General features: G+C 50.5%; 1 protein-coding gene across 2 annotated transcripts; it reads right to left on the minus strand.

Annotated features, from left to right (window-relative positions):
• Positions 1-413: 413 nt before the first annotated feature.
• MMP2 (matrix metallopeptidase 2) lies at positions 414-27,532 on the minus strand. 2 transcript variants are annotated; one of them, XR_014060615.1, is made up of 13 exons: positions 27,191-27,532; positions 24,048-24,274; positions 22,922-23,070; positions 21,724-21,852; positions 21,331-21,504; positions 18,575-18,748; positions 17,520-17,693; positions 15,056-15,211; positions 13,679-13,814; positions 9,527-9,667; positions 7,897-8,056; positions 3,101-3,210; positions 414-1,326 (listed from the first exon to the last, which is right to left on the minus strand). XR_014060615.1 is itself a non-coding variant. In XM_081514213.1 (13 exons), exons 1-13 carry the CDS (start codon positions 27,344-27,346, stop codon positions 1,223-1,225), a joined length of 1,986 nt encoding a protein of 661 aa, XP_081370339.1. In that variant the 5' UTR covers positions 27,347-27,532; the 3' UTR covers positions 414-1,222. The 2 variants fall into 2 exon arrangements, 1 of the variants encoding a protein (XP_081370339.1); XM_081514213.1 differs by having other exon boundaries at positions 9,531-9,667.
• Positions 27,533-27,769: the final 237 nt, after the last annotated feature.

Here is a 27,769-nt window from a genome sequence, read left to right on the forward strand (position 1 = left end):
TGATAATAGCCTCCCTTTTTTAGGTTGCTGTAATCTAAATGAAGTGATGCATGCGAAGGGTCTGGCACCTAGTAAGCATTGTATTAATGGAAGGGGTGTTAAATTCACTACTATTAGTATTAGAATTTATGTTATTGTCAAGGCAGAAACTGAGACTCAAGAAGAAAGGAAACCTTAAACAAGACCCTGCAATTAAATAACAGAAACACTTCTGCGGCTCTTTCCATGGGACCGAGGGACTCCAGCTCACCCACCCGGAGTCTCTTGCTGATTACTTTGGCAGCTGTGACCTTTCCAGCAGATGTCACCTATGCCCTGCAGGGAGCAGAGATTTAGACTTTCTAAGTTTCCTCTTTGAGCTGGGGCTGGGGCTGGCCCTCTCTAGGCTCTGCTAAAACAGCCAGCAAAACACAGCCACTCAATTAGTGTCTTTATTCGTACTCATTGATTTTTCCCACGGGGAAACTGTTGAAGGGACAGGAGGGGAGGGCTGGGTGGGGGGAGCCATGGCTTGGTTTTCCTCCATCCAGTGAAGGAAGTGACAGAGGAGGGACATAACTAAAGAGAGTGACCAAGGAGACCCATCACTACGTGGACTGAGATGCATTGTGCAGTGACTTCAGACAACCTGAGTCCTTCTGTCAGGAAATGCAATGTCAAAGTGGAAAAGAAAAAAAAAAGATCCAAAGAAAAGAACAAAGTGCATACAAAGCAAACTGCTAATGTAGGGACAGTTCTAAGGCAGCCAGCAGGGAGAAGGCCAGATGTCTGGGGTGGTCACCCGACCATGCCCTTCTCCCACTGCCCCATGCCAGGCCAGGCTGTCGGGCCACCAGTGCCCTCTCGACATAGTCTCTGTTGGCTCCAAGGGTGCTGTAAAGTCGCAGAAGGTTGTGGAAGGAGGAGAGCCTGAAGCGTGGCAGCACCAAGGCAGCCCAAGGCATGGCTGCATTGAGAATCTCAAGGCATCTCTTCGGGGGTGGCTCTGGAGGGCCGGTGAGATATGGAGGGGGAGGGACACCCAGGAGGGGTACAATCAGCACCTTTACTTGAGCACAGGGCAGAGCCACTCTAGGGTTTCTTAAATTACCAGGTGGGGGTGAGAATGCTGATTAATTACAGAACTGAGGGCTGCCACGCCCACCCGGGTCCTTCCCTGGTGCTCAGGGCCCGGTGTGCAGCAGGTGATGGAGGGGCAGGCCCTGTGGGAGGCGGAGCCAGCTCAGCAGCCCAGCCAATCGGATTTGATGCTTCCGAACTTCACGCTCTTCAGACTTTGGTTCTCCAACTTCAGGTAATAGGCGTCCTTGAAGAAGTAGCTGTGACCTGGAATGAGAAAGGGAAGAGCCTGTGACCAGCCCATTCTCAGACATTATAGCACAGAGAAGGTTCCTGAGAACTTTACAAGTCTGCCTGTCATAGGGAAGATGTTTTTAGTTTTTAAGGGTGTTTTTTTTTTTTGATGTGGACCATTGCTAAAAGTCTTTCTTGAACTTGTTACAAAACTGCTTCTGTTTTAGGTTTTGGTTTTTTGGCCAGGAGACATGTAGGATCTTAGCTCCCCGACCAGGGATTGAACTTGTACCCCCTGCATTGGAAGGCGAAGTTTTAACCACTGGACTCCCAGGGAGGTCCCTAGGAAGAAACTTTTAAATCACAGAAGATCCCTCTGAGGCTGGAGGAAGGAATTAAGCTCTCTGAGTCCCTGTTTCTTCATCTTTGAGATGTGGATAAAGATACCACCTCTTAGGGGTTATGGTGCTGATAAAATGAGATGATATATGCTATTATTAATATAAATAATAGTACTGTGCTGAGCACAAGCACCAAGCTGGGCACTTTGCATTCCTAGAGGTGGCAAACCAAGAGACTCTATCCCTATCAGATGGCCCACATATGGGTTTTATTTAGTCCACACAAGTTTTCTGTTTTGTTTTGAATAATCTGGAAATTTCATATGAAAATATGGATTTCTCATTTCTTTTTAAAAGAGACAGAATATCTAATAACACTACTCCCCTTTTCTCTCTTTTTTTCGGAGGCTGAACCAGGTGGCATGTGGGATCTTAGTTCCCCACCCAGGGATCGAACCTGCATCCCCCTGCAGTGGAAGCGTGGATTCTTAACTACTGGATTGCCGTCCCTGCTCCTCTTTTCTTGCAGGGCAGAGATCATCAGAAACAGAGAAGCAGCTGTCCCCAGGAAACAAGCCATGTACTCTCTGATGCTCCACAGACCACATCACTCCCTGCTGTCTGCCTTGCCTGCTTCACTCATTAATGCACCAGCTTGGCCCCTCAGGGTTTTGGAATTTCTTACTCCTGACACATATGATCTCATTTTCTTCCTTTCAAACCCCTGGCATACAGGAGGTGCTCAACAGATGTTTCTTTCTGAAGATAATCCTTAACCTGACACCTGGCTGTACCCTGCTTTTTCTTGGACATGTGAGAGGTTTAGTCAGGGCCATGTGCTTAACATGTGATAGGAGCTCAAAAAGCATCTTTGTGAAATTTCATTGAAATCTCCTCTAAAAAGCCAAACTGGACTCATTTCCAGGGCCCTAGAGACCTCCCAGAAGCCTCCTCAGGAATCTGGTTTCCAAACTCCAAATTCTAGCCCTTGCTGGTTTGGTTGTTTTATGCAGCAAAGGAATAGGGACAAATGGGCTATCTTTGCCACCTCAGCATCAGGGCCTGACAAAGTTGGTCCTGTCTCAAATGGAGCCATCCTTCTGCTAACGGGAGGCAGTCACAAGGCCTCCTGTGGAACCCAAAAGGGCCTGGATCAAACCCCAGAATGAATCCAGGGCACCAAGCCCAGGTTTCTCGCCCCCGGCAGGCCTCCCCTCCTCCCTGCTCTCTGGCTCCAAGCTCCGCAGCTGTGAGGGGCCTTTCTGGGTCTTACTGCCTGGAGCCGGCTGAGTGAGCAGAGGTCAGGGGTCTGGATGCCTTCCCAGTGCTGGGCTGAAGGGGCTGGTTTGTTTTCCTGGGGCGCCGCCTGCCTCCCCACACAATGAGGGAGTGTGTGCTTGCGAGGAGTGGGGCCCTGGCTGGGGGCAGGGAGTCCTAGAAAGCGGCCAGAGGCCTGGGCAGCTCACCCCCGCCCTGCAGGTCCACCACAGCATCCAGGTTATCAGGGATGGCGTTCCAGGCATCGGCGATGAGCTTGGGGAAGCCGGGATCCATTTTCTTCTTCACCTCATTGTATCTGCAAGGAAAATGGCCATGGTGAAACAGTGGGCCTCCCTCAAGGCCAGCCCTTCCCCAGCGTGACCGGAGGGTCCAGTTGATGGCTCCTGGGTGAGCCTGGGAGGCCAGCTCTAACCCTTCAGGGAGGCCCCTGACTGGAGCTGAGGGGCAGGGAGTCAAACCTGGGTAAATCCTAATTCCATTAGGTGACTTGGGACAGTCCCGTAAAAACAATCTTATAATTACTGCTAACGTTTAAACAGTGTGTTACTCACCTCCCATATACTTTCTCAGTCAATCCTTATGGCAATCCTATGACAGTTACTACCATAATACTCATTTTATATACCAGAGGCTTAAAAAGGGGACCCAGTTTCTAAGTGGGAGTCCAACTCAGGCCTATCTGGCTACAGGGTGGCAAATTGTTTTCTGAGCCTCAGTTTTATCATCTGTTAGATGGGCTATATTTAATGTATTGATATTTAATTATCATATATATGAAATGGAATAACACATGCAAAATGCCTATCACAGTATCTGAGAAATGTTAGTTCCCTTAGAAACTCTGATCTCTGCTGCAGTACAAAGAGCACTGGACTGGGAGCCCAGAGACAAGGTCTTGCCCATCACTGATAGGCTTGAAAAAATGCTGCTGCTTCATCTGTCAAGTGAGTTGACAATCCACATCTTGGGCAATGATCTCGGCTGGGACATGAGGTTACAGTACAAGGTGGTGCATCAGCCCAAGCCCTGTGAGTCACAGAGCAACTTCCTGTCATCTCAGTCCCAACAGCAGCTCCCAGGGCAAGTCGTTATCTGGGGCTCTGCCTTTAATTTGTGTAAATACCTGGAGTATTAGTTGGCATATTCTTTTCCTGGCTAGCAACATCTGTCTTTTTCACTTTAATTTTGGGAGAACTTTTAAAAGGCTGGGGTCATTTTGATTCCACTGCTTCTCCACTTATACTCCATCTATTTATTATTCTGCAAATATTTAATGGCCTCCCACTACGTAGCTGTGGATATTGTAATAAACAAGATAAAGTCTTGCCCTCATGGTGCTAATTTTCTAGTTAGATCTGTGTTTGAATCCCATTCTGGTGACAGCCCAGTACCAGCCTCATAGCTGACTCTTTTCTTCCCCACAGCCAGCTTGACTACCTCCAATCCCAGATGCCAAAAACAGCTTCCCCTATGAGCCCCCTTCTACAGGAATCTTCCCCCTCTGCCCATCACCCTCAGAATGGCCAGAAATGCCTTCCTTAATCCCATCTCTGTCATGAACCTAACATGCTTCCTTGTGACCTGAGGTACCAAAACCAAGTTTCCCAGCTTGGGAAAATGCCAGCATCCCATCCACATCCCCTCTAGCTACATTCTCTGGAGTGACAATGGCTCGGAGCTGTGTGCCCTTGAACTTGCCCTCATTTCTTTCTCACTCTACCCACATAAGGCAGGGAGGGCAAGAATCAACTGAGGCTCAGAGAAGGGAACCAATTTGCTTCTAAGTTCTTTTCCTCCAGGAAGAATACAGCATGGAGGTATCGGAAGATGCTGGCTCTGAACAGGACCACGTGTCTTCACTCTCTGTCCCGAGAGCTTCCTCCTACATGTTTCCTGCTCGCTGGGACACTTTTTGAAAGGTTTCTCTGTGACCCTCTGACCTTCTCCTCTCTGGCTGTAGAACTGTAGTGTAGAGTAGGTGTTACAAACACAGACATTTGTGTCCAAGATTTTTCAAAGGTATATCCTTGAGGCCATCTGGAGAACGCAGCTAATAATAGTGGCTACCTTTAGTGAGAAATACAGGTGAAATGCATAGCCCCGGGATGTGGTACAGGGCCCATCATGAGAACCATCACTATTTTATTTGTACATGTTTATATCCCTTCCCTTCATGATATTGTAAGTTCCACCAGGCAGAGAGCAACTATTTCTTATCCTTTTTTTAAAAAAAGTTCTGTGCTATATTCATTTTTTTGCCACGTGGGATTTTAGTTCCCCGACCAGGGATCGAACTCATGCCCCCTGCATTGGGAGCACCGAGTCTTAACCAGTGGGCCACCAGGGAAGTCCCAGAGAGAGCCTATTGCTTGACCACTATCTTCCAGCACCAAGGTAAATGCCTGGCACATAGGAGATACTGAATGCATTTTTCTGGGTTTAGTGAAAGCTTCTAGAAGCAAGGGTTGAGTACTCCCTGGGATTGCTTAAGCTGGAAGCAGCTCCTTGTCTTGTATCATTCTGGAGCAATTTCTCCTTTTCCAGAAAGGAGGCCTGGGCCTCTATAGAGTCTACCAGGACCAGTGTCTCGGGCTCATTAACTACCTCTCCTGGGAAAAAGATTTGTCTCCTTTAGAAACCCCACCCAGAACCTCCAATAGATGTTTCAGTTCTGCTGCTTTTAAGGAAGATTTACAGAGCTTTCCCTGTGGAACAGGCTGTCCATCCCAGATCTAGGCTTTGGCAGGTAGGCTTGCTATTGAAAAGGACGAGAAAGCAGATAACTCTGCCCAAAACCCAGCAAGGTGCCAGCACAGCCTGAGCATCAGTGTGTGTGTGTGTGTGTGTGTGTGTGTGTGTGTGTGTGTGCACGCGCGCATGCACACATATACTCATGATTACACACGGACACATCTGTTCCCATATGTTGACATTCACAGTGTGTGCTGCAGGATGATTATAAATGTCCTTTCAGAGGGAGAAGGTGAGGGTGGGACATTCTGGGAGAATAGCATTGAAACATGTATATTATCATATGTGAAACAGAACACCATTCCATGTTCGATGCATGAGACAAGGGCTCAGGGCCGGGGCAATGGGATGACCCAGAGGGATGGGATGGGGAGGGAGGTGGGAGGGGGGTCCAGGAAGGGGAACACATGTAAACGCATGGCTGATTCATGTCAATGTATGGCAAAAACTATTACAATATTGTAAAGTAATTAGCCCCCAACTAAAATAAATAAATTTATAAAAAATATAAAATAAAATAAAATAAATGAAAAAAAAAATAAAATAAATAAATGTCCTTTCAACACTGTGATTCAAAGACACTAGGGCTCTCTGATTCTATGATTTGGGGATGCAGAGCGACTGTTGTGCCGAGATGCCTTTCCACACAGTACGTGCGTGTGCCCGGGAGTGTCCCGGAGCCTGTGGGCGGAGCACTGTGGTTTCCTGGCTATTTCCTTTCCTGAGGCTTGAGATATCAATCAGCTTAAGTTGCTAAGTATCTTAGCAATATGTCTGGAATTCCACCCTGACATGGCAGCCGGGGACATAAACAGCTTCTGAATGCAGGGCAACTGGGGGCGGGTGGTGGGGAGGAGGGGGGAGGACAGCGGACTCTGGAGGGAAGCAGGATTGTTCCAGGGGTGGCAAAGGTTCAGATGCAGGCACAGGAGGAACGTGAGAATGCTACGAGGCAAAGAGGAAGACCACCCCTTCTCCACTGATCCAATAACCCCGAGGGTACAGTGCCGGGGGCCCAGGGTTAGACGGCAAAAGCAGTTAAAATCCTATAATCTGCGTAATCGGCGGCCAACACACTTGCCTATAAATAACTTAGACAAGTTAGTTCATCTCTTTGGACCTCAGTTTCCTCATCTAGGAAATGGGAAGATTTATAATGAAACTCCTGAGATCCAGGGTGCCTCTCACTAAACTTTCCTGGGTATTGGACTCCCTGGTCCTCAGCCCTGACCGTGGTCTCTTAGAATCAGACCCTTCCCTTTATTTTTAAAATTATTTTTAAAAAAATTTATTTATTTGGCTGCCTCGGGTCTTAGTTGCAGCGTGCAGGATCTTTTTCAGTCTCAGCAGGCTAGATTTTTAGTTGCAGCATGCGAACTCTTAGTCATGGCTGTAGGATCTAGTTCCCTGACCAGAGATTGAATCTGGGGCCCCTGCATTGGGAGCACCGAGTCTTAGCCACTGGACCCACCAGGGAAGTCCCTAGACCCTTCCCTTAGATGAGCTGGGGCAGAGAGCTACATGTTTCCAAACTGGCTTCCTGCCAGCCTGCACCCACAGCCAGGGGGCCTGTGGAAGCTGGGCCAGAGGGTGCTGCTGCTTCCAGTGAGGCCAGATTTGGATGTTGGCTCCTGTGGGTACCCATCTCAGTTTTCATCCTGTGTTTGCCCTCTGCCATCCTGCCTCCACCACTCCCATCTCTTGGGACCCCACTACCTCAGGTACAGTGTAGAAAAGTGGAGAATAGCATGTTCTCTGGGAGCCAGAATTCCAGGGTTCAAATCTCAGCCTGCCACTACTTGGCTATGTGACGTTAAGCCAGGTACTTAAACTCTCTGAACCCATATCCTCACCTGTAAAATGGGAATAATAATAATACCCACCTCATACATAGGATCAGAGTAGCAGCTATTATCTTTATTTTTATTACTCCCTTCTTCAGTGAGTCACCCTAAAACATAAGACTCCAGACCACACAGTCATGAGCCCAATCCAAAGACTTCTGCCGGGAAAGGAGGCCCTAACCAGAACTGTACCAGTAACGTGCCCAAGAATGGTTCGCCCTTTGGTGAATTCTCAGAGGGCCCGAAGCCCTGGCAGATTAGAGACCAGAGAGGGGGCATCCACAGCCCACCAGCCTCTGAACTCAACCCAAGAGGCTCAAAGCCAGTGTCTCCTCTCTGTCGACACAGCCGGCGGAGCTGCCCTCCTTCACACTGCCCTCCCTTACCTCCAGAACTTGTCTCCCGCGAAGATGTACGTCTTCTTGTTCTTGCTCCAGTTAAAGGCAGCATCCACTTTCTGGACATCAGGGGGGAGCCCCAGGCTGGTCAGCGGCTTGGGGTACCCTCGCTCCAGGGTACTCGCTGAATAGACCCAGTATTCGTTCCCTGGGGTGGAAGCAGAGGGTGAGTTGGTGGCAGGTGCTCAAGGCTGTTCCTCCCACCACCAATCTGCCAGCGACCCCACTGTGGCCTTTCTCAATGGCAACACGAATTCTGCTCACTTCTGGATTCAGTGCCCAGAATCGGGGCCTCCATATAAGGCTTCGCAAATTGGTCATGGAAGGTCCCTGGCCAAGGTGAGCGGGAATGATTCCCACCCTGGCTTCACTCATCAAGCCAGAGATTCTAAGTGCCATGATTGCCGTGAAGAGGCACCTTTTTCTAATTTGCACAAAGGTGCCCTGTGAGCTAGCAGCTGCCCTGATCACTCTGGGATTGAGGAGCTGGGGAGTCTGCTGGTGAGCACGCACCCACAGTGCTGTCTGAGCCTTCAGCGTCAAGGAAGCTGTCCCTATGTCCCCATCTCAGCCTTCACCCCCCTAACCACCACAGCCCTTCCTGCGTCCCCTCCTACCAACCTGTTTTTCTGTCTCCCCTCCTGGCTCATGAGCTCCTTGAGAGCAGGGGTTGCAGCCCTGGCACATGGAAGGTGCTCGAATAAAGAGTAAAGGAACAAGGTTTCCCAAATGTTACCCATATGGCTCTGCTGTTGTTGTTCAGTTGCTAAGTCACAGTCAACTCTTTTGCGATCTCATGGACTGTAGCCTGCCAGGCTGATCTGTCCATGGGATTTCCCAGCAAGAATACTGGAGTGGGTTGCCATTTCCTTCTCCAGGGGATCTTCTCAACCCAGGGATTAAACCTGTGTCTCCTGAATTGGCAGGTGGATTCTTTACCACTGAGCCACTTGGGAAGCCCATATGACCCTAACTCAATTTTTACCACTTATAGAGACACCTCACCGGCCTCCCTGGTAGCTCAGTGGTAAAGAACATGCCTGCCAACGCAATGCAGGAGACGCAGATTTGATCCCTGGGTCGGGAAGATCCCCTGGAGAAGGAAATAGCAATCCACTCTTGCTTGGGAAATCCCATAGAGGAGTCTGGCAGGCTACATACAGTCCACGGGGTTGGAAAGAGTCAGACAGAACTTACCAACTAAACAACAAGAGTCTCCTCGTACTACTACTTAACTCAACATTCTGCTTTCAAGGAATTCATTTTGAAGCTTATAGAAATAAGTGTAAACGTTAAAAATAAAAACAAATCAGTGTTTAAAAAATTCTAACTAAAACTATCATTTGCCGAAGGCACTAGCTTTAGGAAGGTATTAAAGGTAGTAGCACTGAAGTGTCACTATCCTCTGGAAAAGGAATCAGAAAGATTGAAAAATAAGTAAAAGGTTACTGAAATGTTCGTTCTGTGAGCCAGTGCTGGTTGATGCTGGATGTCTGAACCAATCTCCCAGATGATGGTTGAAAGAGTGGATATGTAACTGAGAGGGAGAACCCACTGGTGTACAGGAATCGTGGTGCAGCGGCCCCTGGAGCCAAGGGCCAAGAAGCTCCCCTCCCACAGACCTGCAAAGAACACAGCCTTCTCCTCCTGTGGGTCTTCATACACAGCATCGATCTTTTCCGGTAGCTCAGGCCAGAATGTGGCTACCAGCAGGGGCCCTGTGGGCTTGTCACGTGGTGTCACTGTTCGCCAGATGAACCTGGGTGGGGGAAGGGGACACAGGAAACCACACCTTCAGTCCTTCTGTAGCTGTAACCACACATGCCTCCCCAAGCCCACTCAGAAACATCCCAGGATAATTCCTTGGCTGGGCTGGGGAGAGGCAAGATCAAAGGAAGGGTGGAGAAGGACTGGAGAATGAGCAGAGTCCCCTCAGCAAGACGCCAGAGCAGAGAAGCAACCACTTTGCGCCCCTTCCTGCTCCCTCCTCCAGGAAGCCTTCCCTAACTACCTCTCTCTTCATACTGTGCTCTCCCCGCTCTGAGTCTCTCAAAACTGGCAACACCAAGTTCCTGTAACAGTAGTTTGATTGTTTAGTTTTTTTTTTTAAGTGTTTTATCTTTCCTGCCAGATTAGAAGTCAATTGAGGCAGGAGCTGATGGCACACAAAAGCATTTCCCAAATTGAAATGATGGATTCATGCATTTCAGCAGGAGCAATAAAGTGTGTGTGCATGTTCAGTTGCTCAGTCGTATCTGACTCTTTGCAATCCCATGGACTGTAGCCTGCCAGGCACCTCTGTCCATGGAATTTTCCAGGCAAGAATACTGGAGCAGGTTGCCATTTCCTCCTCCAGGAGTAATAAAGAGCCATCATTTATTGAGGGCCTACTAAGCACTTCATGTGGCTTGTAAAATGTCAACCTTACAATATTATAAAATAATATGCACTCTTGGTGGTCTACCCAGCACCTATTATTTATTTCCCTGTAATCCTTCCTCACAAAATACCCATACTTATGGTCCTTCCTTTCCTATAGATGGATCCAGTCCCCATTCTGATGAGTTCAAGCTACCAGTTCTCAAAGCGAGATCTCCAGACCAACACACGGAACTCATTTGAAATGCAAATTATTGGGCTCCACTTAGGACCCATGAATCATACCCTCTGGGCTTGGGGCCCAGTAATCCGTGACTTAAGAAGCTTTCCAGCGGATTCTAATGCATGCCAATGTTTGAGGACCACTGATCTAATCCTATCAGACCTTAGCATTCCCCCTCAACTGTTATCGATTCAGCAGTGGCCGTATGTCCTATGTTGGCACAATAAGATTGAAGACATACACTTGTATTTCACTTCTGGAGATCTCTCTCTCTCTGTCTCTCTTCTGCTGCATGTGGGCAAGTAAGTTTACAGCCACAATTGCCATTGGCAGTCATCGTGTGACCCCAAGGGACCTTAGAACAAAGTCAATGCCAAGGACGGTAGTGGACAAAGAAATCACGGAATCCGTGACCCTCTTTCTGCCCCTGGAAGCAGCCCTAACCCTGGACTTTGTACCACATGGGAATAATTTCTTTCCATTGTTTAAACTGGTTTGAGGTGGGATTCTATTACTTGTGACCAAAACATCCTGATACAGGAAAGTACCACGATCCTTACTTGGCAAATGATGCTCAGAGAGGTGGTGGAGTTGCCAGGATTCAAATCCAGATCTCCAAAGTCTGAGTTGAATTATCCTTCAATACTGCCCTTCTAGTCCCCCACAATGTCCAGCACCAATTTCTGCATATGGTCAGTGTTTAAACACTGGTCAATTAAAGGAGCCCATTAAACACTCATCAACTTCCTTTTGAAAGTGCCGTGAGATGTGTCAGACCAGGAATGGCTCTGACCTGGGCCTGGGCATCCCACCCTCTCCCACCTCTGTACTCAGACCCCCTGCTGCAGTCAAGGCCTCCTTAGGGAGAAGTGCTGCAGATAAGGGTGGTGCTGGAGCGTAGGTGCCCTGGGCTCACCTCTTCCCCATCCCCGAAATGAGGGCTGCAGGACACACTGAGATCTGTTGTTACATGTCCTGGTTTGGGCATTCGTGGACTGATGGACCTGACTTCTCATTGCATCATGGGTCTCATCTTTCTCTGGATTCTTGCCCTCTATCTCCCTACTGGCATCTGCCCCACTCCTCCCACCCCGCCATCCAGCACCTAGCCCAGTGCCTGGAGCAGAGGACCCCCTTCACAAGAATTTTTGGAACATCTTCAGCCTCACCACGCCCTCCTGGGATAAGCCAGTAACTTTCGCATCTCTCCAGTTTTGCTCTTGCAATTCCCTTGTCTCAACCACGCTCCCACCCTGCCAGCCCCATCACGTCCACCTGCATTTGCTTCTCCTCTAATGTTCCCACTTGGGTATCACTTCACCTGTGGAGCCTTCCTGGACTCAGATGTGTCCACAAAGTGTTGTGCTAATATCTCTGCAGTCACATCTCTTTCATTCTGCCATGACGGTCCTCTCTGCCTCTGTTTCCTAAACCAGACGAGTGGCGCTCAAACTTTAATGTGCATCAGAATCATTGGGGATTTTTTTTTTCTTCTCTTTTTGGCTGTGCCTTGCAGCTTGTGGGATCTTAGTTCCCTGACAAGGGGATGAACTCTTGCCCTTGGCAGTGAAAGCACAGAGTCCTAACCACTGTACCACCAGGGAATTCTCATGGGGAAATTTTTTTAAATGCACATGCCTGGGACCCATTCCCAGAGATCCTATTCCTGCCCAAGGGTGGGGGTAGAAACTTTTAACCCTCACACTGTAAGTGGTTTTTGTTGGGGAGATTCACTGACCTTTTTTTGAGAACACTAATCTAGGCATTGGGTTTTCCTGGTGGCTCAGCGGTAAAGAACCCACCTGCCAATGCAGGAGACGTGGGTTCAATCCCTGGGTGGGGCAGATCCCCTGGAGAAGGAAATGGCAACCTACTGTAGTATTCTTGCCTTGGAAATGCCATGGACAGAGGAACCTGGTGAGTTATGGTCCATGGGGTAGCAAAAGAGTCAGACACAACTTAGTAACTAAAACAACAATCCAAGCACTAAGCAGCCCCTCTGCCCACAGCACAAAACACCTCACCCCCAGATCCCAAAGCTTAGCATGGGATTTGGCACAGTAGAAGCCAAGTAATTATTTGCCAATAAGAACAGCTAGTATGATTGAATACACTTTGTCTGTGTTAGGCGTTGTTCTAAGCACTAAGCTCATCTAATCCTTAAAACAGCCCTATGAGATAGGTTGGACTGTTAATCCCATTTTAGAGATGAGTAATTTGAGGTAAAAAGAAGATACACAATCAACTTGCCTATAATCATGCAACAGGTTAGTAGCAGGTCCAGGATTCTAACCTAAGCAATCTGGCTCCAGAACCATTCTCTCAACTATTATGCTCTATGGATGGACAGATGATGAAGGACTTGATGATGCACATGAATACATAACGATGATGGATGGACAGGTAATGGATGGATGGGTGGATATTGGATGATAGATGCATGATGGATAGGTAGAAGAATGGAAGGAAGGATGGATGGATGCTTTAATGTAGTTGTAGATTTGTTGCCTGCCTCTAGGACAGCTGGGTGAATCACAGCCCTGGTGGATTGAGTGGGGGCCTTTATTTATAGCCTGAAGGACACCACCTCTCTGCCCTGTGGTGACTTGTTCCCCATACATAGAACATTTGAGGTCAAGGCCATTCCAGGAGAAGGTCTATGGTACATGGAATCATTGTTCCTAATTCTTCCCTCCATCCCTGTTTTAGAAATCTACATCCATGTGTGATGTCACATGGCTGTGCAATACCACCCCCAAGAGTAGGTGATGGGCTTGGCCATGTGATTCTCTTCACTGAGAATACTTCAGTGAAGTATTCTCAAGTATGCTCAGAGTGGAGGCCTTAAATGTATTTGTGTGGTCTGATCTGGCCTCTTGTTCTCCTGCCATCTGTCACGAGTAGCCACTAACCCCAGGAGAAGGAATGACATGCAGACCATCCCTGCATGCTGCAGACTGAAGCCGAGACACCGAGGAGACCCACAGGCTAGGAGACAGCACAGGAAGTGCCTGTTGTGGCAGCACCAAAATCTGTCGGACATGCAGCAAAAATGGGTCTCACACTGGCCATTCTGTGAAGCCCCCAGTGGGGTCCTTGAGCAAGAGATGGGGGCATGAGCATAATGGAGACAGGGCAGAGGGCAAGGAAGCCAGCTCCTACACTCACCGGTCCTTGAAGAAGAAGATCTCCCCACGGATCTGAGAGATGCCGTCGAAGACGATATCTTGTTTGCAGAGCTCAGGAGTGATGGGGCCCAGGGTTGGGGTGGGGCCGGTGCCAGTATCAATGTCAGGGGAGGCCCCTGGGGGAAGACACCCAACCTCAGGCTCTCCCCAGCCCCAGGGGTTCTCCCCCACAGGCTGAGCCCCGAGACCGGCCCACCCAACCTGCTAACGGTCAGAAGAATAATATTCTGGCCTCGGTGTCAGCCCAGGGAAGCCAGGGGGATGAGGCCTGGATTTGGAAAGGAGACTGAACAGAAACCAGAATCCTGTGGTTCTTCACCTTGTACGAACGTTCTTCCCCAACATTCCCCGAATCAGTCCTCTCTATATCCCTAGGAGGTAGGCATCGGCTTTACTCCCATTTTACAGATGAGGCAACTGAAGCCCAGACAAGTTTTGTATATGACCTGCCCAAGGATTTAAACCCAAAGCCCAGGTTCCTGAGCCCACAAGAGAGTCAGAGTGGTCAGAGGGGAGATTGTGTGGCCAGCACTGGGGGTGTGACAGGCACCTCCTTCACTCCTGAGGGTAACCAGCTACAGTTTAGAGGTGAGGAAACTAAGTCCAGAGAGGTAAAGACCGGCTCCATCCCTTGAAGCTGGTGAGTGGCAGAGGCGATGCTCGAGCCCGGAGCCACTCACTCGACTGCAGTTCTTTCCCAAGTCCTATGCTCCCCACACTTTGTCACTCCAGAACCATTTTCACGATTTCAGCCTTGTATAAGTACCACCAGGACTATTATACGTTGATGTATTTTAAAAAATGGAATCACTTTGTAGACTCTGGTCTCATTGTAAGCATTAATATACATAAATCAATGGTTCCAGGTACTAGCTGTACTGATCCTATTACACGTTAAAATAAAAGAATTGCTTGGAGAACTAGAAGCTTTGCACTTCTGTATCATTAAGGTCATTCCAGGTGCTGGGAATTTCTATCCTGTATTTAGCTATTAATACTTCTCCTGGATTCTAAACCTCACTTGGATGCGTAAACCTCGTTGACCTTGGGGCCAGAAGGTTACCTTTCTCAGACCTCAGCTGACTCACCTAGAAAACAGAGAGTCCATTTCTGCCCCACCTGCCTTGCAGCATGGCTCTGGGGAGCCAAGCGAGGCTCAGATACTGGTGTTATTTGGAAAGGAAAGGGCTGTGCAAGGGACCGCTTGGAGTGATGCTGCAATATCCCCAGACCAGGTTAACACTCTGCCCTTGTCTCCTGCAGTCCCAGACCTAGCTGGTTCCACCCACTGGCACCCCACCCCCAGCAACACGACCTCCCCAAACCCCTGCCCCAGGGACCCCAAGCTGAGGCTTACCATACAGTTCTTGGATGCCCTGGACGTCATCATGGGACAGGCGGAAGTTCTTAGTATAGGTATAAATGGGTGCCATCAAGGCTCCAGGGTCCTGTGAGTGCTCCAGCCCCATTGCATGGCCAAACTCATGGGCTGCCACCAGGAACAGGCTGTACCCTGAGGGCCGTAGGGAGGGGAAGGGGGCAGAGGGACAGGGAGAGAGATAAGAGAGAAAGTCAGACCAGGGGATTTCCCTGGTGGTCCAGTAGTTAAGACTCTGGGCTTCCAACATGGGGGGCAGGGGTTTGATCCCTGATCGGGGAACTAAAATACTACATGTGACTCGTTGCAGCCAAAAAAAAAAGTAGTAGTAGTCAGGCCTGGCTCCGACAATGGTGACATTTGAGGACATTTCCATGGTATGGTTCAGAGCATGGAAGTGGCACATATTGATGTTTTCTTCTTCCGAGAATTCTGGGGTTAACAGACCGTACCTTTTACTTTTAATTAGAGTCAATCCAGGACCCCTCATCCCTTTCCATGTGGACTGCACATGTGCTATAGAGGGGAGCACACAGCATTGGCAAATCCTTTACTTAAAGGCCCATTTGTTTAAAAATCCCATTTCCTGGCTCTTCGTTTTCTCTATAAAGAACAAGGGCAAAACCTGCTCTGCAGAGTCTCCAAAGAGGAAACCCTTGGGCCCACCATTTCTTCCCCAGGGGAAGCAGTAAAAAGATGCTCACTTGGAGTGGTTGCCCAGGCTCAAGCCAGACAGTGGGCAAACCCTATCGTTGCACTCGATTGTGTGTTGAATTGCATCCCTGCAAAGACACGTTCAGGTCCTAACCTCACATACCTGTGGCTGTGACTTTATTTGGAAATATTGTCTTTGCAGATAAATTAAGCTACAAGTTAAAATGAAGCCATACTGCAGGAGAGTGGCCCCTTAATCCAGTGTGACCCACGTCCTTAGAAAATACCTAGAGACGTACACTGCCAAATAACAACAGAGACAGAGATGGGAGTGACACAGTCTCTAGTGAAAACATGGCCCTACCCACACCTTGGTTTTAGACTTCAAGATGACTCCAGAAGTACAAGGGAATAAGTTTCTGTTGTTTTAAGCCATCTGGTTATGGTGGCCCTAGGACACTAATATGGGTTTCCCTGGTGGCTCAGTGGTAAAGAATCCACCTGCCGATTCGGGAGATGCGGATTTGATCCCTGGGTGGGGAAGATCCCCTGGAGAAGGAAATGGCAACCCACTCCAGTATCCTTGCCTGAGATATCCCATGGACAGAGGAGCCTGGCAGGCTACAGTTCATGAGGTCACAAAAGAGTCAGACACAACTTAGCGACTACACAACAGCAAGAGGACACTCATACACTGCCCCCTCCCCCCAACCGAGTATACTGTACGTGCTCTGGAGCCTTAAACCACTCCGGCAGGTGGAGAACCCCACCTTTAGATAGAGGCTGGAGCAGAGCAGGTAAAATCAGAGTAAGTCTTAGCATGGCACTTGGGGGAGGATAAGAAAAACTCCCTTGGCCAGCCTCTGTCAGCTGGCATTCTCCAAGTTCCATCTCAGTGAGAGTAAAAAAGAAGAAAAGTAACTTAAAAAGAGGCTGCCCTAATACTGGGTGGCCCGAGCCCAGCATTCTCACCTGGTCACCTGGGGCCTTGAACCCAGTGACACTGGGCCTTGCAGCCTAGAGTTACTCCCCGGTGCCCCCAAGCATCCTGTTCACTGCAGTGACCACACAGGAAGGTCACAGCCTGTCTCCTGGTCACTCTTTCACTCAAGCCTGTGAGCCTTGGAGGGCAGAGAGCTGTCCCTGGCAGCTGTGTTTTCAGCACCCAGTACTGACAAGGACCCCTCCATTCACAACCTGGCAAAGGATGGAGCCCATGGGGCAGGGAGGGCTGTGAGGGCTTCCCCATTCTGCGTGGAGGGTAGGGAGAGCAAGGATGAGGCACCTATTGTATTCCTCTTTTCTGCCCACCCAGCTCCCTGAAGGCAGCTCTCTGCTGGAGTGGGAATGTCTCGCAGGAGAATCATCTCTCTGGAGCAGGGTTCCCTGCATGCAGCACTGGCATGTTTGGGGGTGTGACAGACCCACCTGGAGGCGTATAGAGGTGGGAGGGGAAAGCAGCATCTGCTGGGGAAAACTGACTCCCACCCAGGAATTGGGAACTGGGATGGATCGTGTCTTATTTTGGAGGCCACCTCTTTGCCTAGAGAAGCGGGGCTAAGCAGGGAAGCGGTCCCCATCAGGAACGGCAGCATCACTGCTGAGTGGGAGGGTCCGCAGTAGAGATACCGGTAGGTGCCATAGGCACCTTCCTATGCCGCGGTAGGTGGGAGTCTAGGGGGCGGTGCCTATGGCTGAGGTGGGTGGGGACTCTGGACGGTTTCCCCGCCCATACATGGGCGGGACCGGACGTGCGGCTTCTCTGCCCTAAAGCCAGGGCTCCTCATACCTTGGTCGGGGCAGAAGCCCCACTTGCGGTCATCATCGTAGTTGGAGGTGGTCGCACACCACAACTTCCCATCACTGCGGCCAGCGCTGGTGCAGCTCTCGTGCTTGTTGCCCAGGAAGGTGAAGGGGAATACACACGGGGCACCTTCCGAGTTCCCGCCCACAGTGGACATGGCTGTGGGATCAGGGACATGGGTCAGCGGAAGGCAGGGGGTCTGAGGCCACCACCAGGAGCAACGACAGGACGTGGACATTAACAAACCAGACTTACTGAGTGCTCGATCAGTCCGGGCCACTGAGTCAGGGGCTTTATACACATCTCACATCCTGGCCCCCCCTTAAACAACCCTGTGTGGTAGGGACCCTAGGTTACCTCCTATTGCATAGATGGGAAGACTGGCGCTCAGAGAGATTAAGTAACTTGCCTAGGTAGTGCTGCTAAGAAGTGGCAGGGCTGGGATGCAAACCCAGGCAGCCAGACTCCAGAGCTTTTTAAATTAGCTTTCCATGGGTGGGGCCATGGGGCGGGCGCCAGAGGGAGCCGGGCAGAGCTGACGGTGCTAACACCCCTTCCAAGACCAGGAGCTCCATCACACATAGTCCAGTGGGAGACTTACCTGTGTCCTCTGCAGAAAGCAGGGAATTGGCAAATATCTGTTGAAGAAAGGGAGGAAGGAAGGAAGGGAGGGAGGAAGGGAGGGAGGGAGGGAAGGAAGGAGTTCTTACCGAAAAACAAAGCTCAAAAGAGAAACAGACTAAGACAAAGAGAGGCAAGGAAGAGAGACTCTGAGATGAGGAAGAGGAAGAGACAAAGACCAGGGAGGCTGGGAGAGTGCAGGTCATTCTGAGGGAGTCCTGGGCGGGCCCGAACTTAGGCATCAGCATCCAATTCAGCTGAACTGGCGGTGGGTGCCCAACGTCTGTCCTGACTTTGGTGTCCGTGCTGGGCCAGCCGCTGAACATCCTGCCTAGCACCCCCTTGTTCTGGGGAAACGGGGTGGGGAGGGCGCTCTCATGGGTGTGCTAGCAGAGGGTGGGGAGAGGCACAACACCCACCAGTCTCTGGGCAGAAGCCGTACTTCTTGTCACGGTCGTAGTCCTCGGTGGTACCACACCAGCGGTAGCCGTCCGTACGGCCCTCCGTGGTGCAGCTGTCGTAAGACGTGCCCTGGAAGCGGAACGGGAACTTGCAGGGCTGTCCGTCGGCGTTGCCGCCCATGGTGAACAGGGCTGGGGTGCAGGAGAGAGGGGGAGGGTGCGAATGTGAGGGAGACCAACCTGAGCATCCACTGGGCACCTGTGTGGATGCAGAGCTGGCTGCCCACCTGCTCACTGACACCAGGGAAGTTGTAGCAATGGTAAAATATTAAAAAAAAAATCTATACCGGTTGGTAAACTGTTGCTTCTCTGAACTTCTGGGGGTAAATATTCCTTCCTTCCTTGCCAGCCCCATCCTTTTCCTTGGACCTGATGGATCACCCCCCTCTGCCCCAGCAATAAAATAGTTAACCCCTGGCACATAGTGGGGGCCTCCAGAGCCCTACCCCAGCCCCAGGGTCACCGTCTATTCTGCCTGGTGGATGCCTGCATCCCTGCAGATTGCTAAATGTATCATCCAAGGTGGGCAGGAGGGCACCGTCTCTCCATTTGACTGAGAGGGAAACTGAGGTTTGAAGAAAGCTGGCTCTAGAACTACTCATGGTCACCTAAATGGATGAGGGTTGTAACTGAGAACTATGAAACACACTGATCTCCATCTCTCCCTTCCTCACTCTGTCATTCACGCTTGCGCACACAGAGAAAACTTCACCTCCTTTCAACCCCAGGCATTTTCCCAGATGCTGTGGTCCCTGCAGGAGGGAGAGGAGAGGGAGGCCGAGAGGGGGAGGTGGTATCTTTGCGAACCTTTTAATACACACCCCAGGCTCCCACTCTGACCGCTCCAAGACATGGGCCATGACTGGAGGGTTCAGGGGAGACAGTGGGATTAAGAGTCTGGGCTTGTCTGTCTTGGGTTCTCCCCCTGCTGCCCCGCACCCTCATCCACCCAAAGCTACAGAATGGTGTGTCTTTGGATTTGCCAACTAGCAAAACCACAAGTGCGTAACAAGGACCATCTGTGAACAACGGTGCCAGAGGTGACCTCACCAGCCCCCGTTAACTCCACCATGGCCAGAATCAAGCCCAGTCCCTGGCCACCCCCACAAGTCTCAGGGCCCCTTACCCTCAATGCTCCCCTCTCCCCAACCCAGTGACTTTCTCCTGGAACGCCAGAAACAAGAGGACTGATGGAGAAGACAAGTTGCCTTGGTGGCCTCGAAATGGGAAAGGCAGAGTGTTAACCTCGATGGAGACCAGTCTCCACTTTTGGCCTCCCATCAGCGGCATTTCTACCACCCAGGAAGCCCCCATCTCCTCCCAAAGGGATGGAGAGAAGCAGACACTGACTCAGCAGTCAGGAGGGGCTGAGTAACCAGAACCTCTGCCCCAAGACCCAAACACGTGCATGTCGTGCGTACTTACATCTGGCTAAGGACCAAGCCAAAATGGTTAATGTCCAGAGCAGAGAAAAACCCTTCCTCAACTTATGAATTACAGCTGTTTCCCTTCTATTATCAAGACATTCTGTTCTAAACACAGGGGTTGACACATGGGAGGTTCATGCCATCCAAATCCCTACTGGGGAATGCAAGATACATCAAGTATTTTTGGTTTTAAATATTTCTGACTTATTAACGGCCAATGCCTTGAACTCTTACTTAATAAAAAGTATTGCATGAGTTTTGGGTACTAAAAGCGTAAACAGGAACACATTTAACTAGCTCTTTGTTTCTTTCCTTCTGTCAACAGGGCTGGTACTTAGGGTTCAGTAGCGATAAAGTCAGAAAGATTCACAAACGTGTAAAATTACAGCTAAGAAGACAGAGGTATCTATAGAGCAAGGACTCTTTATCGACTAGTAAAGAAAGAAGTATTTTAAAAGGTTTTGGACTTTCTCACATTTTCTCCACATCTTCTCAGCTTTCAAACTCCTGAATCATTAAACATGATGATTTGATAAGAGTATAAGGTTATATATGCTGTCCTTTCATGATTTCTGATTATGAAGTATGTCAAGGATAAATTAAAAAGAATTGAGTGTGTATGTCAATTCCCTCACCCTTTAAAAAGTTTTTCCCTCTACATTGTTTCAAAATATCTAAAGCTTATGTCTCAAGCACTGACAAAAACACACACGTAAATACTAGGTCAAATCTAATGCCTTTGCCAAGACCCAGAGATGCAGCCACAAGCAAAGATAGATGGAGACCAAGAAAGGCAGATGGAACAGCCCCCAGACACAGACACACAGAGTCAGCATCAGAAACAGAAGCAATGGCTGAAATCCCTCAGGTTGGTGTCCCCAAGCCAGGTTGGGTACCGGCCTCAGTACCAATCCCATTGATAGGCTCCTGATTCATCCCAAGGCTCTCCTCAACCCTTGAACCTCCAATTCTGCTAGAGGGTAGAAAGTAGTTCTCAAGAGACCCATTGGGCATTTAAATCATTCTAAGTTCATGTATGTTAGAAAAAATAATTAGCACATCAAACTGATGAGTTCGAAAATATTGCTAATGGTGAAACTTAAAAGAGGAATCGATTTAATGAAAGTATTAAGTGAATAATGGAACAGGTGAGAAGGGCACAGTGATGGCTCAAATTGGTATGTGGGGGCTGAAGGAAGTTGAGGGGACACTGGTTGATTGGCAGTGCCAGGCCTGGGGGGTGTGGAGGCTGGGAGGGTCAAGGCCTGAAGCCAGGAGGACACTCACCTTCGTGGGGGCAGAAGCCATACTTGCCGTCCTTGTCAAAGTTGTACGTGGTGGAGCACCAGAGGAAGCCATCGCTGCGGCCCGTGTCTGTACAGCTGGTGTACTCCTTGCCATTGAACAGGAAGGGGAACTTGCAGTATTCCCCGTCAGCATTCCCGTACTTCACACGGACCACTGAGGAGCCACACAGGGTGGAGGGTGAATCTCTCTAGGCCTTTCTTTGGAGGCCAGGACTGTGACTCATCGGGGTGTGTGACCTCCCTCCCCCTCCCATCTGAGCAGATGGAGGGGTCTACAGTTGCCAGAGAAGCCACAGTCTTCGTTGCTAGGTGACAGGGAGGCATGCAGAAAATCGGTGAGGCGGCTCAGGCATGTAGATGGTCATATTCTTACCTTGTCCTTCTCCTAGGGTCCACAGCTCATCGTCGTCGAAGTGGGAATCTCCCCCAACTCCAGGGCCCGGGGCGAAGGCATGAGCCAGGAGCCCATCTTTGCCATCAAAAGGGTACCCATCTCCATGCTCTGAAACACATTGGATCTCAGCTTCTAGCTACCCCACTGGGGGCTGAACCCCAGCCACATCTCATCTATGGTCGGGGCCCTTCAGCCCATCTACCCTCTGTCCCCTTCCCTCACCCTGTTGGGTTATCCAGGACTGAGGACACAGTGAGCCAGTAGTGTTGCTGACTTGACTGTCAGCATCCTGTGGTCTACACTACTCCCTCAAGTCTACACAGCCCTCAGAATCTCTACCACCAACCTTCATCGTCTACACTGCTGCCGATGACACTACACCTCCCCACATACCTACACTGCCACACCGGTCTCCTTGCCACCACCTTCCTTGTCTCCAGGGTCTATACCAACTACCTTCACATCCCCTCTTAGCCATATCACCTCTCTTCAAGTCATATTATTCCCATTGGCCACAATACTAAGCCTCATAACCACTTTGCCACCCAGGGCCGTACCATCTAACCACATACCTGCACTGTCTCCTGTGCTACTTCCCCTTATTACATTCCACTCACAATGTCTACACTGCTTACCCTCGGGTCTACACTACTGTGTTCCCACCCCAACCCACATGGTGCCCTAGACCCCGGCGTCCATTCTGCTTACTCTCAAGTCTACACTGGTCCATTGTATCTGACCCACTTTCATATCTAGAGTTCCTCAGTGTCTACGAGTGTCATCCAACAGAACTTCTTGCCGTGATGGGAATGTTCTTTGTCCAACTTAATAGACTCATGTGACTACTGGGCACTTGAAATTTGTGTGACCAAGAAACTGAATTTTAAATTTTATTAATTGTAACTAATTTAAGAGTAAGGGACCTTGAGGATCCAGGGGCTACCATATTGGACAGTGTGGGAAGACCATTTGCTTTCAGTTTCACACCACCTCAAGGGAGTCAGATCATCCACTTCCCATCAATGTGGCTTTCCAGTGTCTGCTCCAGTCTACACCACTCTAGTGTCTGCATCTTTTGCCCTCCTAGCTAAGCTGGAAAGGAGACCCCCCGTGCCTCTCTAATATCCAGATTGCCCCCGTCTCTACACTGATCCCCCTGCACCCCTCCTCTGCCTACCCCAGCGGCCGAAGTTGATCATGATGTCAGCCTCTCCATCATGGATCCGAGAAAACCGTAGCGGGGTCACATCGCTCCAGACTTGGAAGGCACGAGCGAAGGCATCATCCACTGTCTGGGGGTCCAGATCAGGCGTGTAGCCAATGATCCTGGAGGTGAAAAAAGTGTATGTGAGTGTATGCAGGTGTGCAAAGGCATGTGAATATGCCTAGGCCTACAAGTGTGTATGTATGTGCGCAAGGGTGGGTATATGTGATTGTGTGTGAGTGTGCAACGGTGTGTGTGTGTGCACAGGTGTGTGAATGTGTGCATACATGTGACAGGTATGTCTGCATGAGTGTGTGCATGAGTGTGGATGCACATGCAGGCATGTGTGTACATGTTAAGTAGAGCTTCCTGGGAGAAGAGCCCACCAGAGTGCCTTGAAGTCCTTCGGAGCCTTAGATCAACCCACATGGATAGGAAAGTAAACAGGGCATTCCGGGACCCAGCAGAGGCAGAGATGTCATCCCTGGAGTGCAGCACGGGCCCTACAGAACAGAGCTCTCAGCCCAGTTAACAACCAGTTACCACTCTATACCATAAAACCCAATTATCAATAGCAACCAATCATCAAGTTCTCATTACCCACCCCAATAACCTCATTTAATAATGACAATGACTAGCACTGATTATGGGCTTCTGTGGTGGCTCAGATGGTAAAGAATCTGCCTGCAATGCAAGAGACCCAAGTTTGATCCCTGGTGTGGGAAGATCCTCTAGAGAAGGGAATGGCTACCCCCTCTCAGTATGTGCTGGACACTGTGAAACCCCTTTATACATGCAGTCGACTTCCCAACCAACCCATAAATAAGGTTTTGTTTTAAGTCTGTTTTGTAGAGTGGAAAGCCAAGGGTCAGAGCACTGAAAAGGAAGTAGTTCAACGCCCCACAGCCAGGAAGGGTGAGATTCAAGCCCTGGTCCGTTTGACTCCATTTCTAAGAACTTTGTACGCAAACTCCTTAAGATGCCAAGTCCACCCAAGATCCCTCCTGGGTCCCCGGAGTGGGGAGAAGACAACACCCAACGAGACACAGTGTCCCTTGGACCAGGGCCTGCCCTGCCTCCCACAGCCCTGCCTTGGCACCTGTATGTGATCTTGTTCTTGTCCCACTTGGGCTTTCGGGGGAAGAAGTTGTAGTTGGCCACGTCGGGGTTGCCGCAGCGTGGCTTCCGCATGGTCTCAATGGTGTTCTGGTCCAGTTCACCTGTCTGGGGTAACCCGAAGAACTTCTGCATCTTCTTCAGGGTGTCCTTCAGCACAAATAAGTTACAGCTCTCCTTGGGGCAGCCGTAGAAGGTGTTTAGGTATTGCTGGAAGAAATAAGGACCCCAGCACAAACAGCCATGTTAGGATGGTATCAGTTCAGTTCAGTTCAGTATTGGCCAAAAGAATCAGGGACCCCAGGGCACTGGGGAGAGTCCCAGGTTCCCAAACTGCTAGCTAAGTGACATACACGCTCCCAGATGGCCCCACACTCCTATTAGCTGAGTGACATACAAACTGTAGAGAGCGTGGTTTGGGAGTACATGTTGGGTGCCCACTATATGCCCAGGTACTGATGTCAGCATGTGTTAATTCATTTGATGCTCACTGTAGGGACTTCCCTGGTAACCCAATGGATAAGACTCCTTGCTTCCACTGCAGGGGGCATGGGTTTGATCCCTGGTCCAGGAACTAAGATCCCCCCAACGCTGTGCAGTGTGGCAAAACAAAACAAAACTGCTCATAGCCTCTATCATGTAGACATTATGACTATCTCCATCACACAGAAGAGGAAACTAAAGCACAGAGAGGTTAAGAAACTTGCCCAAGGTCACCAGCTCTCAAATGGCAGAACTGAATTGGGACCCAAGTAACTGGCTTCAGAGCCCAGGCTTAGAACTGTTACCTTTCCACCACCTCTCTTTACCTCCATCATCTCTTTTAATCCACCAAAATGCTGATGACATAGGGATTATTTCCCTCACTTTTCTTATAAGGGCTGTGTGCCCCAGGCTCTTGCAGGAGACAGACCTGGGTTCAAATCCTGAATCTGCCATTTCCCTAAAGAAAACAGCCCTGTCCCTCCGGGACTGTGGAGCTGGCTCAGCCCAAATGGAGGCCAAAACCAACAGTCCCTTGCAGGGGGTCAGAGACCAATCAGTTCATCTATTTATTTGACAAATACTTTTTGACACCTACCAGGTGCCAAGCCCAGTGTTAGGGCCAGGGGTCAAGTGGTGAGCATGACAGATGTTTCTAGTCTCAGTTTCTAGAGTTCAAAGCCCAGTATAGGGAGGCTGACGGATCAAAAATAAATGAAAAATTAAATATGTGATAGGAATGGTGGGGAGAGCCAGGAGACCTTATTAATGGGGCCCTAACCTTGTTTAGGAGGGTAGTTAGGAAAGAGGAAAGAAAGGGTATAATAATAATATTAATAATAAATGATAATAATAACATACAATGACTAACACTTATTGAGTGCTTTCCATGTCCCAGGTACCCTTCAAAGTGTCTAAGATTACCTCTCCTTCATTTTCCTTTATTTGTTTTTTGTGGTCATGCCATGAGGCACACAAGATCTTGGTTCTTCCACCTGGGATCCAACCCGTGCCCACTGCAGTGTAAACATAAAGTCCTAATCACTGGACCACTAGAGAATTTCCTAAGATTATCTCTCCTTTAACTCCAAGACAGGTACCCTTATTACCCTCAGTTTACAGGAGAAGCTTGGAGAGGTCACTTGCCCAAGATTTACTAGGCCAGGTAGTTAGTGCACTCCCCTGATTTCAAGTCAGGTGGTCTAAGTTTGGCTTCTCACAACCCCCACTGCATGCCTTTGGGCAACATGGACCTCCATAGGTTGTAGAAGGTGTGGGGATCCAGGTAGCTTTGTGACTGATGCTCCAAAGCTTCACCTTCACCCCCAACCACAGCCCCATCATTATGCAGACCAGCTCCATTTGTCCACAAAAGGCAGAGACGTGGATGCTGGAAAAGGGGCAGGGGTGGTGTCATAGCTTGAGAAGGAGTTCCCCGGGTGATCAGGTGGCCAAGGCTGTGACCATCCTGTCCTAGACAGTTTGGGGAGAATAAGGGCTTTCTAAGGTGGTTGACTTAGCGACTGAACAACAACAACAACAAAAGGTGGTTGAAGCAATTAACAGGGCAGATGTGCGCTGGAAGGAGCGTGTTGAGGGGTCCAGACCCAGCCCGAGGTGCTTACAGGGGGAGGGGGAGTGCCCTTCCGCTGCCCCCATCCCTGCTGTGCAACCTCTTGGCCAGGATGCCCCTCGCTCCAGGCGCGCGCTCTTGCGCGCGCTCACAAAACATCTGAGCCGCAGCTCGGAACCCGGCCAGGAGGGAGGGCTCCCTGGCTGCTCTCCCACCCGAGCCGGGCTCAGTCCGCCCCCGCCCCACGCGCCGGGGCCCTCGTGCTTCCCCTCCCTCCGCCCTGCTGGCCAGCTCTCCCCCTCCGTCGTCCGACTCCTTTGGAGAAGTTCGAGGAAACTTTCTGAGGTCCAACCCTTGACCCTCGTTGACCATCTTGTTCATTGAGCCACTGAGAAAAGATGCGCTGGTCGTTTCCCATCGGCCCCAAATACTTCCCAAAAGGACCCCCGAGAGGTTGGTCCAAGGGCCCCCCTCCAGATGTGTGCAGAAGGTTCCCGTTCATTGGCCAAAGTTCTGCTGTGCCCGGAGCTCCCACCCTCACGTGTGCAAAGCTTTATCCAAATTGTGTGTCAAAGGCTACCTCTTCCCTAAGTCCCACAGGGGTTTCAAGGATCCTCTACTGTTTGCAAAAGAGACCCCTTCAGGCTTTTTGCCAAAGTCCTCCCAGGACGCTGGCCAACTGGCTTTGTCAGCCAGCCCCCCAGATGTGTCCAAGAGTTGTTTACAAAGCCGCCCCCCTGTTGCTAAATCCCAGATCCTGGACAATGTCCTTGTTATTTGCAAAAGGGGCCCATTCCAGCGGTTTGCCATAGCACCTCGGTTCCCGATCCTGCTGGTGGCGCGCCCCCGCTCTGGGTCCTGAGAGTTGCCAAGCGGTTTATCAAAGGCCTTCTCCTCATACCACAGCTCCACCAGCCCCCCTTCGGCGGTCCAAAGACCACCCCGCGCGGTTTACTGAAGCCCCTCCCCCACGCTGTAAGCCCACCGTGGGGGTGGGGGGAGGGGAGGCCCTTCCTCCCGCTCCAAAGTTTCTCTAAACTTGGTTGGATGAGGCTAGCGTTGCGACTCACCACAGCCAACTCTTTGTCCGTTTTGGGGGCGACATCGCCAGGAAATTTGATGATGGGCGACGGCGCGGCGGCGGCGCGGCCCAACAGGCAGCCCAGGACGCAGAGCGCCCGCAGAGGGGCGGCCAGCGCGCCCCGGGACACTCGCGCCTCGGTCATTGCGCTCCCGGGCCCCGCGCGTCGCCCGGGGGTGGCTGGCTCGGTGCGTGTGGCCGCGTCGCCGCCTGGCTGGCGCCTGCTCCCCCGCGCGTCGCTGCGCTCCGAGGGGCTATTCGACTCGGTCTCCTCGGCTTTGCCCGGCTCAGCAGCGCATGGCCCGGCCCCCAGCCTGCTCCGCCGCCGCCTGCTCTCGCCCCGTCCTGGCAAAGCCTTTTTATGTTTAAAGCTCCAGATGCGTAGCCTCCAGCCACCGCCGGAGGAAGTCTGGATGCAGCGGAAACAAGGGAGGGCGGCCGCCAGATGTGGCCGGCTGGGCCGGGAGGACGCTGGCAGGGCTGCGGCGGGTGGGGGGGTGGCGCTCGGGCCCGCCCCTCTCCGCCCCATTCCCCCTCTTGCCCTCCTCCTCTTCTCTCCTTTCTTTTC

The sequence above is a fragment of the Giraffa tippelskirchi genome, chromosome 7 (assembly GCF_054371585.1).
Source record: "Giraffa tippelskirchi isolate mGirTip1 chromosome 7, T2T-mGirTip1v1.2.pri, whole genome shotgun sequence".
Taxonomy (NCBI): domain Eukaryota; kingdom Metazoa; phylum Chordata; class Mammalia; order Artiodactyla; family Giraffidae; genus Giraffa; species Giraffa tippelskirchi.

Bases quoted from the DNA above. Each gene is read 5' to 3' on its own strand.
- MMP2 (XM_081514213.1), bottom strand. From the start codon at position 27,346: ATGACCGAGGCGCGAGTGTCCCGGGGCGCGCTGGCCGCCCCTCTGCGG. The intron at 17,694-18,574 runs GTGGGTGTTGTG...CTGATCCCACAG, and splicing joins CGGCTTCTGCCCAGAGACTG to CCATGTCCACTGTGGGCGGG. The intron at 3,211-7,896 runs GTAAGGGAGGGC...TTTTCCTTGCAG, and splicing joins GCGGGAGACAAGTTCTGGAG to ATACAATGAGGTGAAGAAGA.